The sequence below is a fragment of the Emydura macquarii genome, unplaced genomic scaffold (assembly GCF_026122565.2).
Source record: "Emydura macquarii macquarii isolate MOO-44397 ecotype Brisbane River unplaced genomic scaffold, CSIRO-AGI_Emac_v2 contig_1551, whole genome shotgun sequence".
Taxonomy (NCBI): Eukaryota; Metazoa; Chordata; order Testudines; family Chelidae; genus Emydura; species Emydura macquarii.
This window is the reverse complement of record NW_027131688.1, coordinates 15,431,974-15,448,354: the sequence shown is the minus strand read 5'-3', so window position 1 is coordinate 15,448,354 and position 16,381 is coordinate 15,431,974. Positions and strand designations below refer to the sequence as shown.

The 16,381-nt window shown below is 43.9% G+C and overlaps 1 protein-coding gene across 2 annotated transcripts in view; it reads right to left on the bottom strand.

Annotated features, from left to right (window-relative positions):
• The window catches only part of SYNE2 (spectrin repeat containing nuclear envelope protein 2), a 275,575-nt gene that overhangs the window by 29,352 nt on the left and 229,842 nt on the right, over nt 1-16,381 (bottom strand). For both annotated transcript variants that reach the window (XM_067554922.1, XM_067554923.1), the window contains one exon: nt 162-324. In XM_067554922.1, the coding sequence (XP_067411023.1) occupies nt 162-324 (163 nt within the window). The remainder of the gene's footprint in view (nt 1-161; nt 325-16,381) is intronic.

Genomic DNA, 16,381 nt, shown 5'->3' with positions numbered 1-16,381 from the left:
ATTACCTCACCCACCTTGTCTCACTTTGGCAGGAAACACGTCTCAAAATGTGAACAACAAAAAAGTCTGTCAAGGAAAGGAAATAGATGATTTTAAACACAGGACCAATCACAATCAGCAGCACTTTAGCCCATTTATTTCCGATGCTATGATTTCCCCACCTGCTGCTCAGCAAGTCTTTTCTGGATCTCTTGATCATCACAGATGTCATAAACAACAGGCTTGGAGAGCTCAGCCTCAATGCGAGCCAACCAGGTGCGAAGGTTACTCATATTTTTGTCTAAATGCTGTACGATAGCAAAGGTGTCTTTCAGTTTCTTCACCCTAGAGGTATTGGAAAGAAAACAGGTTGTTACAAACATGTTTAACAATGGAAGCACTATTAGCAGAGGCACTGGAAATGAAGAAAGTATGATTTATATAGTATTCTTATCTCCAAACTGACCTGCCTTATGAGGTTAGAGCCACATTTCAATTAGAATCTACCCAAATTGGCACAGCATGTGCCTTCACAGCTGCAGAAGGGCCTAAGTGAGTCATTTAAGGAGATGCAATGAGCAGGGAGTGTCCCTCCTAGCCTCATTCAGCTGCTAGTGGGTTCCTTGGTCATTTTCCTGGGAATTTCATAGACTCATAGAAGATTAGGGTTGGAAGGGACCTCAGGAGGTTATCTAGTCCGACCCCTTGCTCAAAGCAGGACCAACCCCACCTAACTCAACCCAGCCAGAGCTTTGTCAGCTGGGCCTTAAAAATCTCTAAGGATGGAGACTTCACCACCTCCCTAGGTAACCCATTCCAGTGCTTCACCACCCTCCTAGCGAAAAAGTTGTATACAAAACACTTGCCCCAGTGTACATTTTGTGTATTTGAGACAATCTGAGTCACCCCCATCTCTCTGGGTGCAGTGTGACTCTACAAAGCCCCAAAATGCAGGGCTGTACATACCAAGCAGGAACTGCCCCCTTGTCTTTGAGCTGCCTGCTCCACTGCTTGCATAAGTTTAGTCATTTATACCTGTTCAAAATGGGTCTAAAATGCTACTGGGTCAAATCAGATGTCTGCTCTCATTTACAGTGGTAGTATTTTACAGTCACTTGGTACAGGCTGGTGGAAGGCAAAAGAGGTGGAGAATGTAGGTTATAGGCTGAACAGTCTGAAGAGAGGAATCTTCAGAGCAGCCATGCCTTGGGAAAAGGTTTGAGCTGACTATTTGTGTTGTTTTATTGTTAATTTCTGCGTTAATAAAGCCAGACCCCAGGAAAAGGGTGAGTTTGGACACTGCACTGCGTGTGGACTATGCTAAATACAGCAACTTATCTTCTGCCTCTTCTATATTCAGTAGGTCTGAGAGTGAGGGCACGTATCTCTATGGATTCCCTAAACAGGCCATCTATACTTTTTTGTCCCCAAAGCAATGGGATATTTTGACCATATGACCACATCCATGCTGGTTTATGCAGAAGAGTGCAACAGAGCCATCTAACATAAATGAAACAGGGAAGTGAAGCTAGCATAATAAATCTAAAATGAGAAACTTAAATAATCCACTATAAGAAGAGAGAGAGAGAGAAAGGTGCCACAAAAGAGACAAGCCTCTGAAAAGTTCCAGCTCTGATTTGCAAGGACTCTGGTGGGCCAGATCCATACCTAGTATAATCCCTCTGTAGTCAATGAAGTTACATTAGGAATGAATCTGATTCTGGCTCTCTCTTGGTCAGATGGGTTAACTTTATCCCCCCATTTTAGCATCTAAAATAGGCCAGTGACAGAGGTATCCATGGGCCATTTATCTGTTCTAGGACGGTGATTCCTGCGCACCTGTTTTGTAAGGGTAAATTTCCATGGTTTCCATGGGAAAGGTAGGATTGCTACTCTGCAGTGTAGCTATTGGCTTGCTTAAACAATGTTTTGGAAATGCTTTTTCAGATACGAAAAGGGAGTTTGATATTATAGTGCAGCAAATGGATGTAATTCGACTGGATATAAGAACATAAAATTGATAAGAACATACTGGGATCAAACCAGTGGATTATCTAACCCCGTATTCTGTCTTCTGACAGTGGTCAATGCCAGATGCTTCAGAGGGAATGAACAGAACAAGCAATCAACAAGTGATCCATCCCGTCATCCACTCCCTACTTCTGGCAAACAGTGGCTAGGGATACTCAGGATGGTGTAACATCCCTCATCATTCTGGCTAATAGCCAGTGATGGACCTATCCTCCAGGAATTTATCTAGTTCTTTTTCTGAACACTGACACAGTTTTGGCCTTCACAACATCCCCCGGCAAAGAGTTCCGGAGGTTGACTGTGCATTATGTGAAGAAGTTCTTCCTCTTGTTTGTTTTCAACCTGCTGTCTATTAATTTCATTGGGCGACCCCTAGTTCTTGTGTTATGAGAAGGAGTAAATAACATTTCCTTAGTCACTTTCTCCACACCAGTCAAGATTTTTATAGACCTTTATCAGATCCCCCCTTAGTCGTCTTCTTTCCCGAGCTGAAAAGTCCCAGTCTTTTTAATCTCTCCTCAGATGGAAGCTGCTCTATATGCGTAATGGTTTCTGTTCTCCTTACACGTATCTTTTCCAATTCCAATACATCTTTTTTGAGATGGGGTGACTAGATCTGCAGGCAGTATTCAAGATGTGGGTGTACCATGGATTTATAGAGAGGCATTATGATATTTTCTGTATTATTATGTCTCTCTCTCCTAATGGTTCCTAACATTCTGTTAGCTTTTTTGACTGCTGCTGCACATTGGGCAGATGTTTTCAGAGAACTACCCACAATGACTCCACGATCTCTTTCTTGAGTGATAAGAGCTAATTTAGACCCCATCATTTTATATGTATAGTTGGGATTATATTTTCCCATGTGGATTACTTTGCATTTATCAACACTGAATTTCATCTGCCATTTTGTTGCCCAGTCACCCAGTTTCCTGAGATCCCTTTGTAACTCTTCACAGTCTGCTTTGGACTTAACCGTCTTGAGTAATTTTGTCCTCACTGTTTACCCCTTTTTCCAGATCATTTATCAGTATGTTGAACAGCACTGGTCCCAGAACAAACCACCAGGGGACACCACTATCTACCTCTCTTGGCTTTTCAGATCACCTTGCGTATCTACAAAGTCCCTCAGTTTTGTACACACAGAATGCGATGAAGTGCTGAGATCTTTGCATTCGCATAACATATGAGGGTGGATACTGGCTGGGGCTGGTATCCAGTCCCCTTACACTGGCACCTTTCATTCACATCACATTCATGCTAAAGAAGCGATCCTGCAAACACTTAGTGCTTGCTATCATGACTTCAATGGACGTCAATATCAGCACTACACCTAGTATTATTATTACTAATTGTATTCCTTTAGCACCCAGGAGCCCGTTATGGACGACAATCCCATGGTGCTAAATGCTGTAAACACAGAACAAGACGTCAGTCTTTGCCCCAAAGAGCTTATAAACTACGTGTAATGTAAGAGAGGCAGGTGAATATAGAGACACAGATGGGGGAGCACAAAGAAACAAGACAGTAAATAATAAGTGTTTGCATGGTCGCACCTTGGACAAATAAACAAAGACCAAGAAAAACAGGAAGGAAGAAATAGTAAAATGAAGTGTTTTTTTAAAAGGAAAATATTTTACAGTGATGAAAGTAAATACCGTTGTTTGGCTAAGAAGCTTCTCTAAAATTCAGGATATAACTACTGTTCTCAATACGTTCGTTGTAGTAGAAAATGTTTGTTAGGATTGCCAGCAACTATAGCACAAAGGGAACAACCATTGTGATGCTATTAGCTTGTTTTTACTTTGTAACACAATTATCGTCACAGACATGCCAATCTAATTAACTAATTTGTTATATATGCCAGATAGAATATGTCTTTCATCCCAGCCTTAATGCTCTGAGTCATTAACCTCGATTTGAGAATTAAAACCTAAGGTAAACTGACAGGTGATAATGAACGTCCTTCAGAAATCAGTGCTGGCACAATATCACAATATGTGAACAGACTACTGCCTTGGATGAGCATGCAGATGGGTGAATTCCAACTCAAGTCAACAGACATCGTGCATGTGGTTCAAGGGTGGTATATTCTCATTCTGTTCTATATGGATTTGTATTACATGCTCGACACTGTAGCATCTGAGTGCCTTCCAGTACTGCAGTAGATGACTTACACCTGTCATGTTGTTTGTTCTCTCTAGAGGAAGAAGCGTGCACAGTGAAGACTCTTGTTTTGGTAGGATGGGAATTTTTTGGGAGAGCAAGAGGGGGGAAGTTAATATAAATGTTGCTATGTATTTTTTAGAGAAGGCAGGTCAAAGAAACAGGCCTTGTACTTGGAGGAGCTGGTGGTGAGATTTGTGATGGTCCTTTGTTCCTGGGGGAGTTCATTCCACAGTCTCAGACTAACTCCTGAAAAAGTTCTGTCTCCTGCTCAGACAAGCTTTAACATGGTTGTAGAGTTCCATTGTGACAGAGAAATGAAGTTGCCAGGTAGCCATAAAGGAATCCTGAAAGGTGCTGAAAACCTCCTGAGAAATGCTGGGTGCCCTCAACTCCCACTGAAGTCAAAGAGAATTAGGAGCATTCCTTCAGGAATGGACCTGGAGGAATACTGGAACAAAGAATCCATGAGCCTTTAACTACATAAAAGCTACACATTTGTGTCACTGCTATCATAGCCTCATATTTGCTTTCTGCAAGTGTTTGTGTGAATTAACTTGTTTGCAGAAAATGTCATGAATGATCCTCAGCTGTGAACCATATGAGTATTTGTGCTGAGAGTGTCTTGAAAGCTCTTTATGGGTATGAGAGCCATTCAATCAGGGAGCAAAGCTGTACCATGTGAGCTAGGTGACCAATCACATAGCATGAATAGTGAGTTAAGACTAGCAAATGATCAAAGTAACAGATGTGGTGAACAATTCATGATCACCCATGGGTTGAAATAGGGTCACATAAACCATTGGTCAAATAACTTTGAATAATGAACACATTTATAACAATCAAAATCTCTGTGTGGGTAGCTCACAAACAGACAGAACTCACTAATTTATCAGGTAATGGACTTTGCTGAGATCCACTCAAGATGCTATTGGTTCCTAGCAGCCTAACATTCCCTAGTTGCAACTTGCTTCTCTGGGGTTATGAAAAGCAAAAGGCTGAAAAGTTTCATGTACTTTGCAATGAACATGACTTAAAATACGGCCCTGATTCAATAGGGCACTTAAATACATGCTTTAAAGTCAATTACTATATTTTTTCATCTTTAAGCCTAAATTCAACTAAAGGCAAAAGACTGTATAGTGTGAGTGGGTTATAATTAAGGACCTGATCCAGAGCACACGTAAGTGAATTGAAGGACTCCCACTGATCTGAATGGGTTTTGGATCAGGTCCTAACATTCCACCACTGGAGCCTGAATTGAAATGCATCAGATGGCCACAAGTGACATGCATCAACTGGCCTGAAACAAATCCCTTCTAGATGCTAGTGTCAGAAACCCACATGAAAAAATGGCATGTTTGGCAGTCCTTGCTCAGTAGGTGTCCAGGTAGAAGGGTTCTTTTGTTGCAGGTCAGGACTAAAGTGTGTTGGCAGGAACATTTGACGATAAAGGATTGTACAGTGCCTACCTGCCTGCACTGTGCTGGTTTACCATCAGTGATTTCAGAAAATTTACCAGAAAGAACAAACTATAAATAAAACTCACATTTCTTTGTTTAATGGGATGAAGAGATTCAGATGTATATTTTAAAATCTTGTTCATTGGTGCACATATGATTCTGGTCAGGCAGCAGAGATACTATTTATATTTGTTAAAAAAATTACAGTGAAATTATATTGCACTGTCAGTTGACATTACTGTCTGATAATAGGAAATCTTTGTTCAGTAGATTTTAGTGCAAACTCACTGTATCAAGGACACAAGCTTTTAAGAAATGACGACTTAATTTGGGCCCAACCTTTAAATAATGCGCAAGTTCATTTTTCTTTGCAGTTTCTGGATCTTGAAAATAACACAGAAACCTTTACAGTGGTTGATTCTATGATTTGAATTAATATCACATAATCACTGAACAAGAAGGGGCAAGCTATATTTCAGATTCAACCTTCCATTTATCCGTAATATTGTGGTCCCAAATCTCCACTGACATTGGTACAAATTGATACCAAAGAGATTGGTACAAATTTTAACTTAGAAGGCCCCTGAATGCTATTTATCCAGTCTAATGAACTGCATCTCTCACACAGCATAATCCATTTTCTCATCCACTTGTCAAAGGCAAATTGCACAGACACACACACGCACATGCTGACATAGCAGTGCCCATCCCCCCAGGCTGCTGAACACCCAGATACTACTGAATTAGTGATTTCTATTCAGACACGCACTATAACCAAATGCAGAGCTGATTATTGAAACGACACTTACCGTTTATAGGGAAAAACCATTCCTTAGCTTGTAAATCCCAAGCTACAAGGATTCTGCCTGAGCAACCACAGCACTCGTGGAAGAGGAAACCCCTCCTCCATGGATGCCCTATTTATTCATTGCTTTAGCATCTCCCATGGGGGGGGGGGGGAAAAAGCCTTTTTCATCCTCCTCCTCCTCCTCTGCAAAGCCCCTAGCTGGGAGTCAGAGGGCGTGCACACCCCCCCCCCCCCCCACACACACACACCCCCACACTAAAACACACTGGTTTCCTTCTGTCAACCTGCATTTTTACCTGGCAAATTGCCGCCTCATTCTCAGAACCGAATCACAAAACTAAAGTAGCTTTATTTTGACACAACAGAATTAGCTCATAAAGAAAAATACCCTTCGTGACTGCCTGAGGGTAGTAATGAAAAGGTTATGCTCCAGAGGCTTCAAAACGAAAAGGTAAATTCAGCATCAGTTTGGCTGTCTGCTTAGTACAATCAGAGATACCTTCAACCTCCAACTCTGACAATTTACAGAGGGACTTTCCTATTAAAGCAATCCCCAAACTTACACACACACACACACAAACACACACACACACACACACACAAAATACTTACTTGGATTACGCTCTTCTGTGTTGCCTTTGCTATCACATCACAGCTTTTTATGTATACATTAAAGCGTTCTCCCACACAATCTACCCTGTCCTGTGCTCAACCCTCCAGCAAAGAAGCAGGGCCAGTGAAGTGCAAGGAGTTACACTGGCAATCAAACTAGCCCCTAATTTTTGCTTATGACATCATTAATTTGACAAAAAAAAAAATCTGTCATCATAAAATTCCTTGTTCTGACATCACTGCAGAAGGGCAAGAAGGTCTGGGAGGGAGAGAACCTTGATTTAAATACATATACATTTCAAAATCAGCAAACATGGCACTAAAACTTTGAAAAATCACTCCAAAAATCCAAGGAATTATTTCTCAGTCTAATGCGTTTGACCATTTTCTCTGGCATGAGGGAATCTGTTTTGTCCGTCCCCCCGTTTCTACTACGGTTTATATTTTTACTTCCTTTTTTTGTGGGGCGTCTGTTCAAAATATATGAGCGCACAGTAGTTTGTTCAAAACAGAGACACCAGCAATAGCAAACTGCCTCCCTTTCGCTTCCCCCTTTGCAGGTCTGGCTCACACTGGCGCTGACCCACAGCGACCCTACAGTCAGGCCAACGGGGCCACGTGCAGGGTCAAATTCCACCGCTGCCCAAGATGGCAACTTGGGCAGCAGAGACCATGAGATGGTCGAGTTCAGAATCCTGACAAAAGGAAGAAAGGAGAGCCGCAGAATACGGACCCGGGACTTCAGAAAAGCAGAGTCCAGGATGGCTGGCTGTATTTTAAAGAAACCTTATTAAGGGTGCAAGAACAAACAATCCCAATGCGCAGAAAGAATAGCAAATATGTCAGGTGATCAGCTTGGCTTAACAGAGAAATCTTGGGTAAGCTTAAACACAAAAAGGAAGTTTACAAGAAGTGGAAGCTTGGACAGATGACTAGGGAGAAGTATAAAAATACTGCTTGAGCATACAGAGATGAAATCAGGAAGGCCAAAGCACAATTGGAGTTGCAGCTAGCAAGGGACATGACGGGCAACAAGAAGGATTTCTACAGGTATATTAGCAACAAGAAGGTCAGGGAAAGCGTGGTCCCTTACTGAATGGGGGAGGCAACCTAGTGACAAATGGTGTGGAAAAAGCTAAAATACTCAATGCTTCTTTTGCCTCTGTCTTCACAGACAAGATCAGCTCCCAGACTGCACAGTATGGGGAGAAGGTGAGCAGCCCTCAGTGCTGAAAGAACAGGTTCAGGACTATTTAGAAAAGCTGGACATGCACACGTTCATGGGGCCAGATGCAATGCATCCGAGAGTGCTGAGGGAGTTGGCTGATGTGACTGCAGAGCTAGTGACCATTATCTTTGAAAACTCACGGTGATTGGGGGAGGTCCTGGACAACTGGGAAAAGGCAAATACAGTGCTCATCTTTTAAAAAGGAAAAGAGGAGGATGCGGGGAACTACAGACCAGTTAGCCTCACCTCAGTCCCTTGAAAAATCATGGAGCAGATCCTCAGGGAATCTATTTTGAAGCACTTGGATGAGAGGAAGATGATCAGGGACAGTCAGCATGGATTCACCAAGGGAAAGTCATGCCTGACCAACCTGATTGCCTTCTATGATGAGATGACTGGCTCTATGGATGTGGGGAAAGCGGTGGACATGACATACCTTGACTTTAGCAAAGATTTTGTTATGGTCTCCCTGAGTATGGGCAAGTTAAAGAAGGAAGGGTTGGATGAATGGATTATTCTAGGTGGATAGAAAGCTGGCTGGACCGTCGGGCTCAACGGATAGTGATCAACGGCTCAATGTGTATTTGGCAGCTGGTATCAAGCGGAGTGCCCAAGGGGTTGGTCCTGGGGCTGGTTTTGTTCAACATCTTCATTAATGGTCTGGATGATGGGGTGGATTGCACCCTCAGCAAGTTTGCGAATGACACTAAACTGGGGAGATTGGTAGATATGATGGAGGATAGGGATCGGATAAAGAGTGACCTAGACAAATTGGAGGATTAGGCCAAAGGAAATCTGTTGAGGTTCAACAAGGAGAAGTGCAGAGTCCTGCACTTAGGACAGAAGAATCCCATGCACTGCTACAGACTGGGGACAAGGAGGCTAGGCAGCAGTTCTGCAGAAAAGGAGCTGAGGGTTACAGTGGACAAGAAGCTGGATATGAGTCAACAGTGCGCCCTTGTTGCAAAGAAGGCTAATGGCATATTGGGCTGCATTAGTAGGAGCATTGCCAGCAGACTGAAGGAGTGATTATTCCCCTTCTATTTGGCACTGGTGAGGCCTCATCTGGAGTAGTGTGTCCACTTTTGGGCCCCCCAATACAGAAAGGATGTGGACAAATTAGGAGGAGTCCAATGGAGGGCAACAAAAATAATGAGGGGGCTGGAGCACATGACTTATGGGGAGAGGCTGAAGCAACTGGGCTTATTTAGTCTGCAGAAGAGAAGAGTGAGGGGTGATTTGAGAGCAGCCTTCAACTATCTGAAAGGGGCTCCAAAGAGGATGGAGCTAGGCTGTTCTCAGTGGTGGCAGAAGACAGAACAAGGAGCAATGGTCTCAAGTTGGTGGAGGTCTAGGTTGGGTATTAGGAAAAACTTTTTCACTAGGAGGGTGGTGAAACTCTGGAATGGGTTACCTAGGGAGGTGGTGGAATCTCCATTCTAAGAGGTTTTTAAGGCCCAGTTTGTCAAAACCCTGGCTGGGTTGATTTAGTTGGGGTTGGTCCTGCTTTGAGTAGGGGGTTGGACTAGATGATCTCCTGAGGTCCCTTCCAACTCTAATCTTCTATGATTTTAAGACTGGCAGGGCTGGCCTGCCATGGGGTCACCGCTGACCCATGGGATCAGGTGCCTGCCCCAATGTTTGAGTCTTGCACAGGGACCTGTGGGGATTTAACCAGGGCCATGGGGTGGCTAATGCACAGAAGTCCCCAGCCAGGGGGGCCTTGGGCTGGAAACTACCCAGCCTCCAGGGGCTTAAGGGAAGCCAGGGCTGCTCCACTCCCACATGTGGGTTTCCTGTTAACACAGAGCTCACCCTGCTCAGTCACATAGTGCTGATGGGTTCCCTTCCTGTGTGGCAACTGGCGGAGCCAAGCCAGTCAAGTGACTTTGGAGGCCGGGTGTGCTCTGAGCTGCGCCCCACAAGGAGAGGCAGGAGTAAAAGCTGGATGCTGCAGGGAGGGCCCACTGCTTTCTGGGACGGGAGACTGAGGGTAAGGGGACAGGGCGTGACTCAAGCTGTTTGGGGGCAGTTGAACCTTTAAATTGTACCCCTCCCCACTATCAACAGTTACGTGTCGCCTCTGTGTACGGCACATCAGACAGCTGGAGGCATTGGGATATTTTTCTCACTGAAGTCCAATCTTCTGAGTAAACAACGCCAGCATCCCTTCAATCTCCCACAAGCACATTCAACTCTCATTCTGCACCTGCTGACGAGGCAGCTGAATCTTTCCCTGCTGGTGTCGAGGTGGCCAGTGTACAGCTTCATGAGCCAGGGGAGCAAGCAGTAAACTGGGTTCCCCAGGATCATTGTTGGCATTTCAACACTGCCAATGGTAACCCACCTGTCAAGGGAAAAAGGTTCCTGCTTGTGGCTTTCTGAAAAATCCTGTGTTATTAAAGATGCAAGCATCATGCACCTTCCCTGACCAGCCCACATTGGTGTTGGACAAGTATCCCTGGTGAGACACCAATGCTTTCATAATCATAGAAAAGTAGCTCTTTCTGTTGATGTACTCTGTGGCAAAGTGGTCTGGTGCCAAAATAGGGATATGCATTCCATCTATTGCTCCATTGCAGTTCGGGAACCTGAATGCTGCAAATCCACCCACTTTGTCACAGTTCTGTGTAGCAGAAGGCAATAAATGGCCCTGCACACTGGCATGACAATGGCTCCCTCAGTGGATTTTCCAACTCCAAACTTATTTTCCACTGACCGGTAGCAATCTGACTTTACAGGTTTTCACAGCGTGATCACCATTCTCTCCTCCACTGTCAGCGTAGCTCTCATTTTGGTGTCCCAGAGCCTGAGGTCTGGGGTTAACTCGGCACAAAGATCCAAGAATGTGGCCTTGCACATCCAAAAGTTCTGCAGCCACTGCTGGTCATCCCAAGCCTGCAATACAATGCGATCCCACCAGTCAGTGCTCATTTCTTGGGCCCAGAAGTGGTGCTCCACCATCTGCAGCTGCTCCGTGGATGCCAAAAGTACCCTTGAATTGATTCTCGCTATGTCCCACAGCAATTTGTCTACCAAGAAATAGTCATGTCCCTGCTGATTCAGTTACGACTCTGCGAATACTGGAGCATCATGCATCCTGTGCTTGTAACACTTCTGATAGTAGTGCAGAGCTGTGCACGCTCCATGCTTCTGTCAGAGATGGTGGATAGCAAGGAGGGCTGCTCAGGTTCATGAGATTTTGAAAAAAGGTGCAAAAATTATGGGATAGAGACAGTTGCATGTTGGGAAGTTGACACCTTGCTCTCATCCCTGTGCAACTCATCACCATGCATTGCCAAAACTTCCCCAAAAGATGGGGGATACTAGAATATCTACCCCAGTGCACTGGACTGTGCATCAATACAAGCACTCCTGGTGAGTATGTGCCATACTGACGCAAGGAGACAAGTATGCATCTGCAATATAGTAATTGCGGCAGCTTAGTGACGATATAAATTGCATCGACCAAAGTTGGCAGTGTGGACATGGCCAGAGCCTGAGGGCTTGTTTGCATGGTGAGTTAGCTGTGCCGTAAGCGAGGGTGTGAATCTACAGCATACCAGCTTGCTGCAAGATAACTCGCCATGTGAACATTGCTACCATGCACTCCGGGACTTTTACTGCACTACAGAGTCGCACAATGGCTTTCTGTGCACCAGTTTGCCATATAGACAAGCCCTGAGCATTCCCTGTAATGACACAGATTGGACCAATTGCATGTAGACTAGCTGTTGCAGCTGCAAGGCTACCTGTGTTACGCAGACCATTTACTTTGCTTTAATCTGATGTCCTCAATAGTTTTATGAAATCCTGTTTTACTACAACCCTGGTAGTTTCAGATTGTTGTTTGACAATTTCACGCAGACTGTATAGGAGAGGGGAAAAATCTTTAATCTCTAAGAAGTGGTGAAAAAGGAAGGGTCTCTAAAGCCTACCATATTTAGAATTCTCCCTCAAAAGGAGATTTGCTGTGATCAGTGCTGTGAACCTCTAGATACACATAAAATGCCGAATGACCATGGATGACAGCCATCTTTAAAGGGTGTAAGGTGAATGACACCACCACGTTAGGAGCCTTAACCTTAACTTGCCTTGGCAATGTCCCCATATTTCAGTGCTTGTATTAGGGGTTGTAGTTCTGTATTTATTTAAACCAATCCCTACTATAATTTATTGTGAGCTGCAGACAAAGAGTGACACAAATCCTCTCATCAGAGCATGCACACAATTCATGCTGTTCTCAGTGAGGCAGAGAAAGTGAACCTATGCAACTAACTTAGGACCACAAGGCATTACTGCTAAGCCACTACAGACTGAGTTGTGTAGAAATGGCGCTTATTCTCTGAAGTCTGAAAGAAATTCGATTGAAAAGCTGCTTGTAACATACAATATGTTTATGGGGTACAAAAAACATGCTGAAAGAACATTACTGTAGACTAATCTGTATGGTTATGGCCACTGGAGGTACCCACCACTGAAATGCCATGCTTTAATGCAGGTTCAAATGTTTTTTGCACAGTTTAAATGTCCATCTATAAATAGGTACATTGTTAAATCCTGGGATTGTGCAGATATCCTCTGAACAGGAACCATCTCTGTGGTGGCTTCCTGAGTCTGCAGACAGGCATAATGAAACAATAGCTTCAAAAGCAAATCCTTCCTCATTGTGCTAGCACACAAAGCATTACAAGCAGTAGAACCTTGGTGGTAAGCAGACCATGGAGAGAGGCCATGGGACTGAACTGCCTCTATGACGCACAACACTGCCCCTGACACCTTTCTCAATCCATGCAAGCAATTCGCATCCACACAGGGTGTGAATTCTTAGTGTATGTGTTCTTGGCAACCTGCCTCCCTGCAGCCTATACACTATTTCCCCTACAATTTGGGCCTTACTACACTTGTGTGTGTGTGTGTGTGTGTGTGTGTACACACAAGTGTTTCATTTCATTTTAAGGGTACAGCTGTTAACTGATAAGTGGGAATAAGAAAGGGTTATTACAGCTGATGTTCTGGATGGAATCTAAGGTGCGTGTTTCCACAATTAGTGGATTTTTAGACCACTCAGAAAGTGGCCAAATCTCAAATCAGACTTTAAATTTTTGTTTGTTTACTTGCTTTCCTGACAGCCAACAAAGAAAAGCACAGAAGAACAGGGCTTGCTAACAGTCTCTCCAAAGCTGTATAGAAATTCATTTGCATAACCTAAAAAAAGAACAGATGTCCGAATGTTATTTTTTCCATGGGAATTATGTTCTCAGACCCTTCCCAGTTTGCATCAAATCATGCTTCAGCTGTGACACACATGACAATGCCTTTGTGAACTGTACAAGCCAAGTATATACATACAATAAAAGTGCTAAGTCTGTTCTCTGTAGCTGCTGCCATATGGCAAATCTGAGCTTGTCACCATGATCTAAGAGAATCACTCCAAGATCTAAACTGAGAACTCACTTAATTTGCCCATCTGCCTCAGGTTATTTATTGGTTTAAGGTGAAGTAAGTTGTTTATTGGAAATGCTCTGTATTGATTAGATTGGCTTTTGATTGTGTTTTGCTGTCATTTCAATATTATATAGACCCATACATATATATTTTGTTACATGAAAAAAAACTGTTAAAAACATTAAGGTTGCAAAGTCAAGCACTCAAAAGTTAGGAAATGCCAGAATTAAGATCCCCTGTGCAACCTTAATGTGACACCTTTGTGCATATACTTTATGATACAGTCTTTAATTACATGATCACATACTATTTTTTCCACAGGACCCGTGCCTCATTCAATGCACAGAATGGACCTTTTAACAAAGGCCTGGTCTACACTGCCAGTGAAATTCAGCAGCAGTCAATGGGAGTTACTCAAGCTACACAGTGTAGCTTGTGTTAACTCTCGTCAACTTCGTAACTTCCGTTTAGTGTGCTGTCTTCACTGTCGAGTGTCGGGAAATGTGTACCCGTCGACACAGCGCTATGCTTTTTGGGGAGGTGGTTTTATTAAATCATAATTCCGCTCAATCAATCTGGATAAATCAATCTGATGGTGGCAAATCCCAAAGTTTTGTGTGGCTCATTTCCTAAATTTTTTAAAAACAAATTGAACTCCCCCACAGAAATTCCATCCTGTGACACCATATTGACATCCACCTTGGACATCAGCAGGATTGGAACCTTTAGATCACTGCACAGACCTCTGCCACTTGAGATAACTGAGTAACTGATAGCAGTAGTAGGTTGTCATCTATTATGTGGATCATCACTAGTGGGGGATGAGACATGTTTTACTACTGAGTTTCACAGATATTTGCTGACAGCAGAGGAATGATGAGACTCCCAGGCTCCGGAGAGGAGCGTGCTCTAGTGGGCATTGACCCATTCTGTCCTCTCCAACCTGTCCCTGTCCTGTCTCATCCCCACCCAGGTCTTCATCCCAGTCTATTCTCCTCACCTAGCTAGTCCTGGTACTCAATCGTCTCATCCCAGTCCCAGTCCCTTTGAACAGCAAATCCTAGTCTCACTGCTCTGGACTCCCCCCACTCCCATTCCTCCCCCAGGTCCTTCTACTTAGTCTCACTCCAAACTCCATATTTGATCTGTCTCTCTCCCTCCCCCTCCGTAAACTCCAGTTGCCCCTCACACATGTTCCCCATTTCCTCTAGCTCCTAGTCCCAATCTACCTCCCTAAGCACCTCACCCAACTTCACTTCCACCCTCCTGGCTCCTGCCCACTCAGTCCCACTTCTCCCCAAGAACCCCAGCTGCTTGTCAGATGTATCTTTCCTACCTCTTCACCTCCTTCCACAGCCATTCTCAGTCTCCCCATGTCCCAGCTCCTCATCCAGTCTCACTCTTCCCACCCTTTCCCTCCCCAGCTCCCAGTCTCCCCTCCTGCCCCAATTCCCAGTTTCCCTGCCCTCCTCCCCCCCCCCCCCACACACAGCCTTCAGTCCCAGTCTCCTGCATCCAGGCTTCTATTTCCAATCTACGCCCTCTGCAGGTCTGCTCTTGTCCCCACTGTATTTGAATCAGGTAGTTTCCTTCTCCGCACGGGCTGGCCCTGGAAGTGGGGTCTGTAAGAGAACAGGAGAGACAGTTTCCCTGTTCTCAGTTCATGTGCATGGCCCTGCCCAAGCCCAGAGCTGCAGTTGCAGGCAGAGTCCTGGGTTAAGACCACACTGAAGCATGCCCAGTGTACGGAAATTTTTGAAGAATTTAGTTGCTAAAATCTAAGGTCTCTACTGGGCCTGTGCAAGGTGTGTAACTTGACCAAATGAAGGTAGATTTTCACTGGGATTGTAAAAGGCACTTCCCTGATACAAAGGCCACCCCCTGGCCAAATTTCAAATCTTTGCTCCAAAGCATGGGGGCACTACAGATTTTCAAAAAAAGGTTGCTAGACCTTTTTAATAGGGGTAAAACAAAGTATTTTTCCCTAGCCTCGGTCTCAGAAACAACCAAAAACCACCTTCGGAAACTTCTCCAAAAAAATCAACCCAAGGAAGACACCTGACCTGGAAAATTTCAGCCCAAATGTTTAAAGTTTGGCAGTTATAAGCAACTATAAAGTTTTATAATGGGAAATATCAGGCAACCTTAATAATATGCGGTGCTACTAAGCCCCACCTATAATAAACACATGCAATCACACACATATATTTCCATACAGACATTACAGTACATAGCCCAGAACCTCTGCTGTGTAAATCAGGGGGTTCCACTGAAATTAAGGGACTTATGCCAATTGGCACCAGCAAAAGAGCTAGCTCCACAGAGCTGCTATGTATGATTATTATAAGATACATATGTGGTTTATAATTTTCATTTTTAACTTCTAAAACTACTACACAAACCCTTACGACATTTCTCAGGGTTTTATTTAGTAATCACTCAATTTAAATTTTTGTTTTTCTTCTCTTTTATTGGATTCTGCCCCTGAATTTGTTGCTGAGAAGTTAATACATCTGGGTGGCAGCAGCTGCTTACCAGAGTTTGTCAGTGTATAATTTTTCCTATGTTATTTCATAGATTTTAAGGCTGGAAGGGTCCATTGTGATTATCCAGTCTGACTTCCTGTGTGACACAGGCCACAGAATT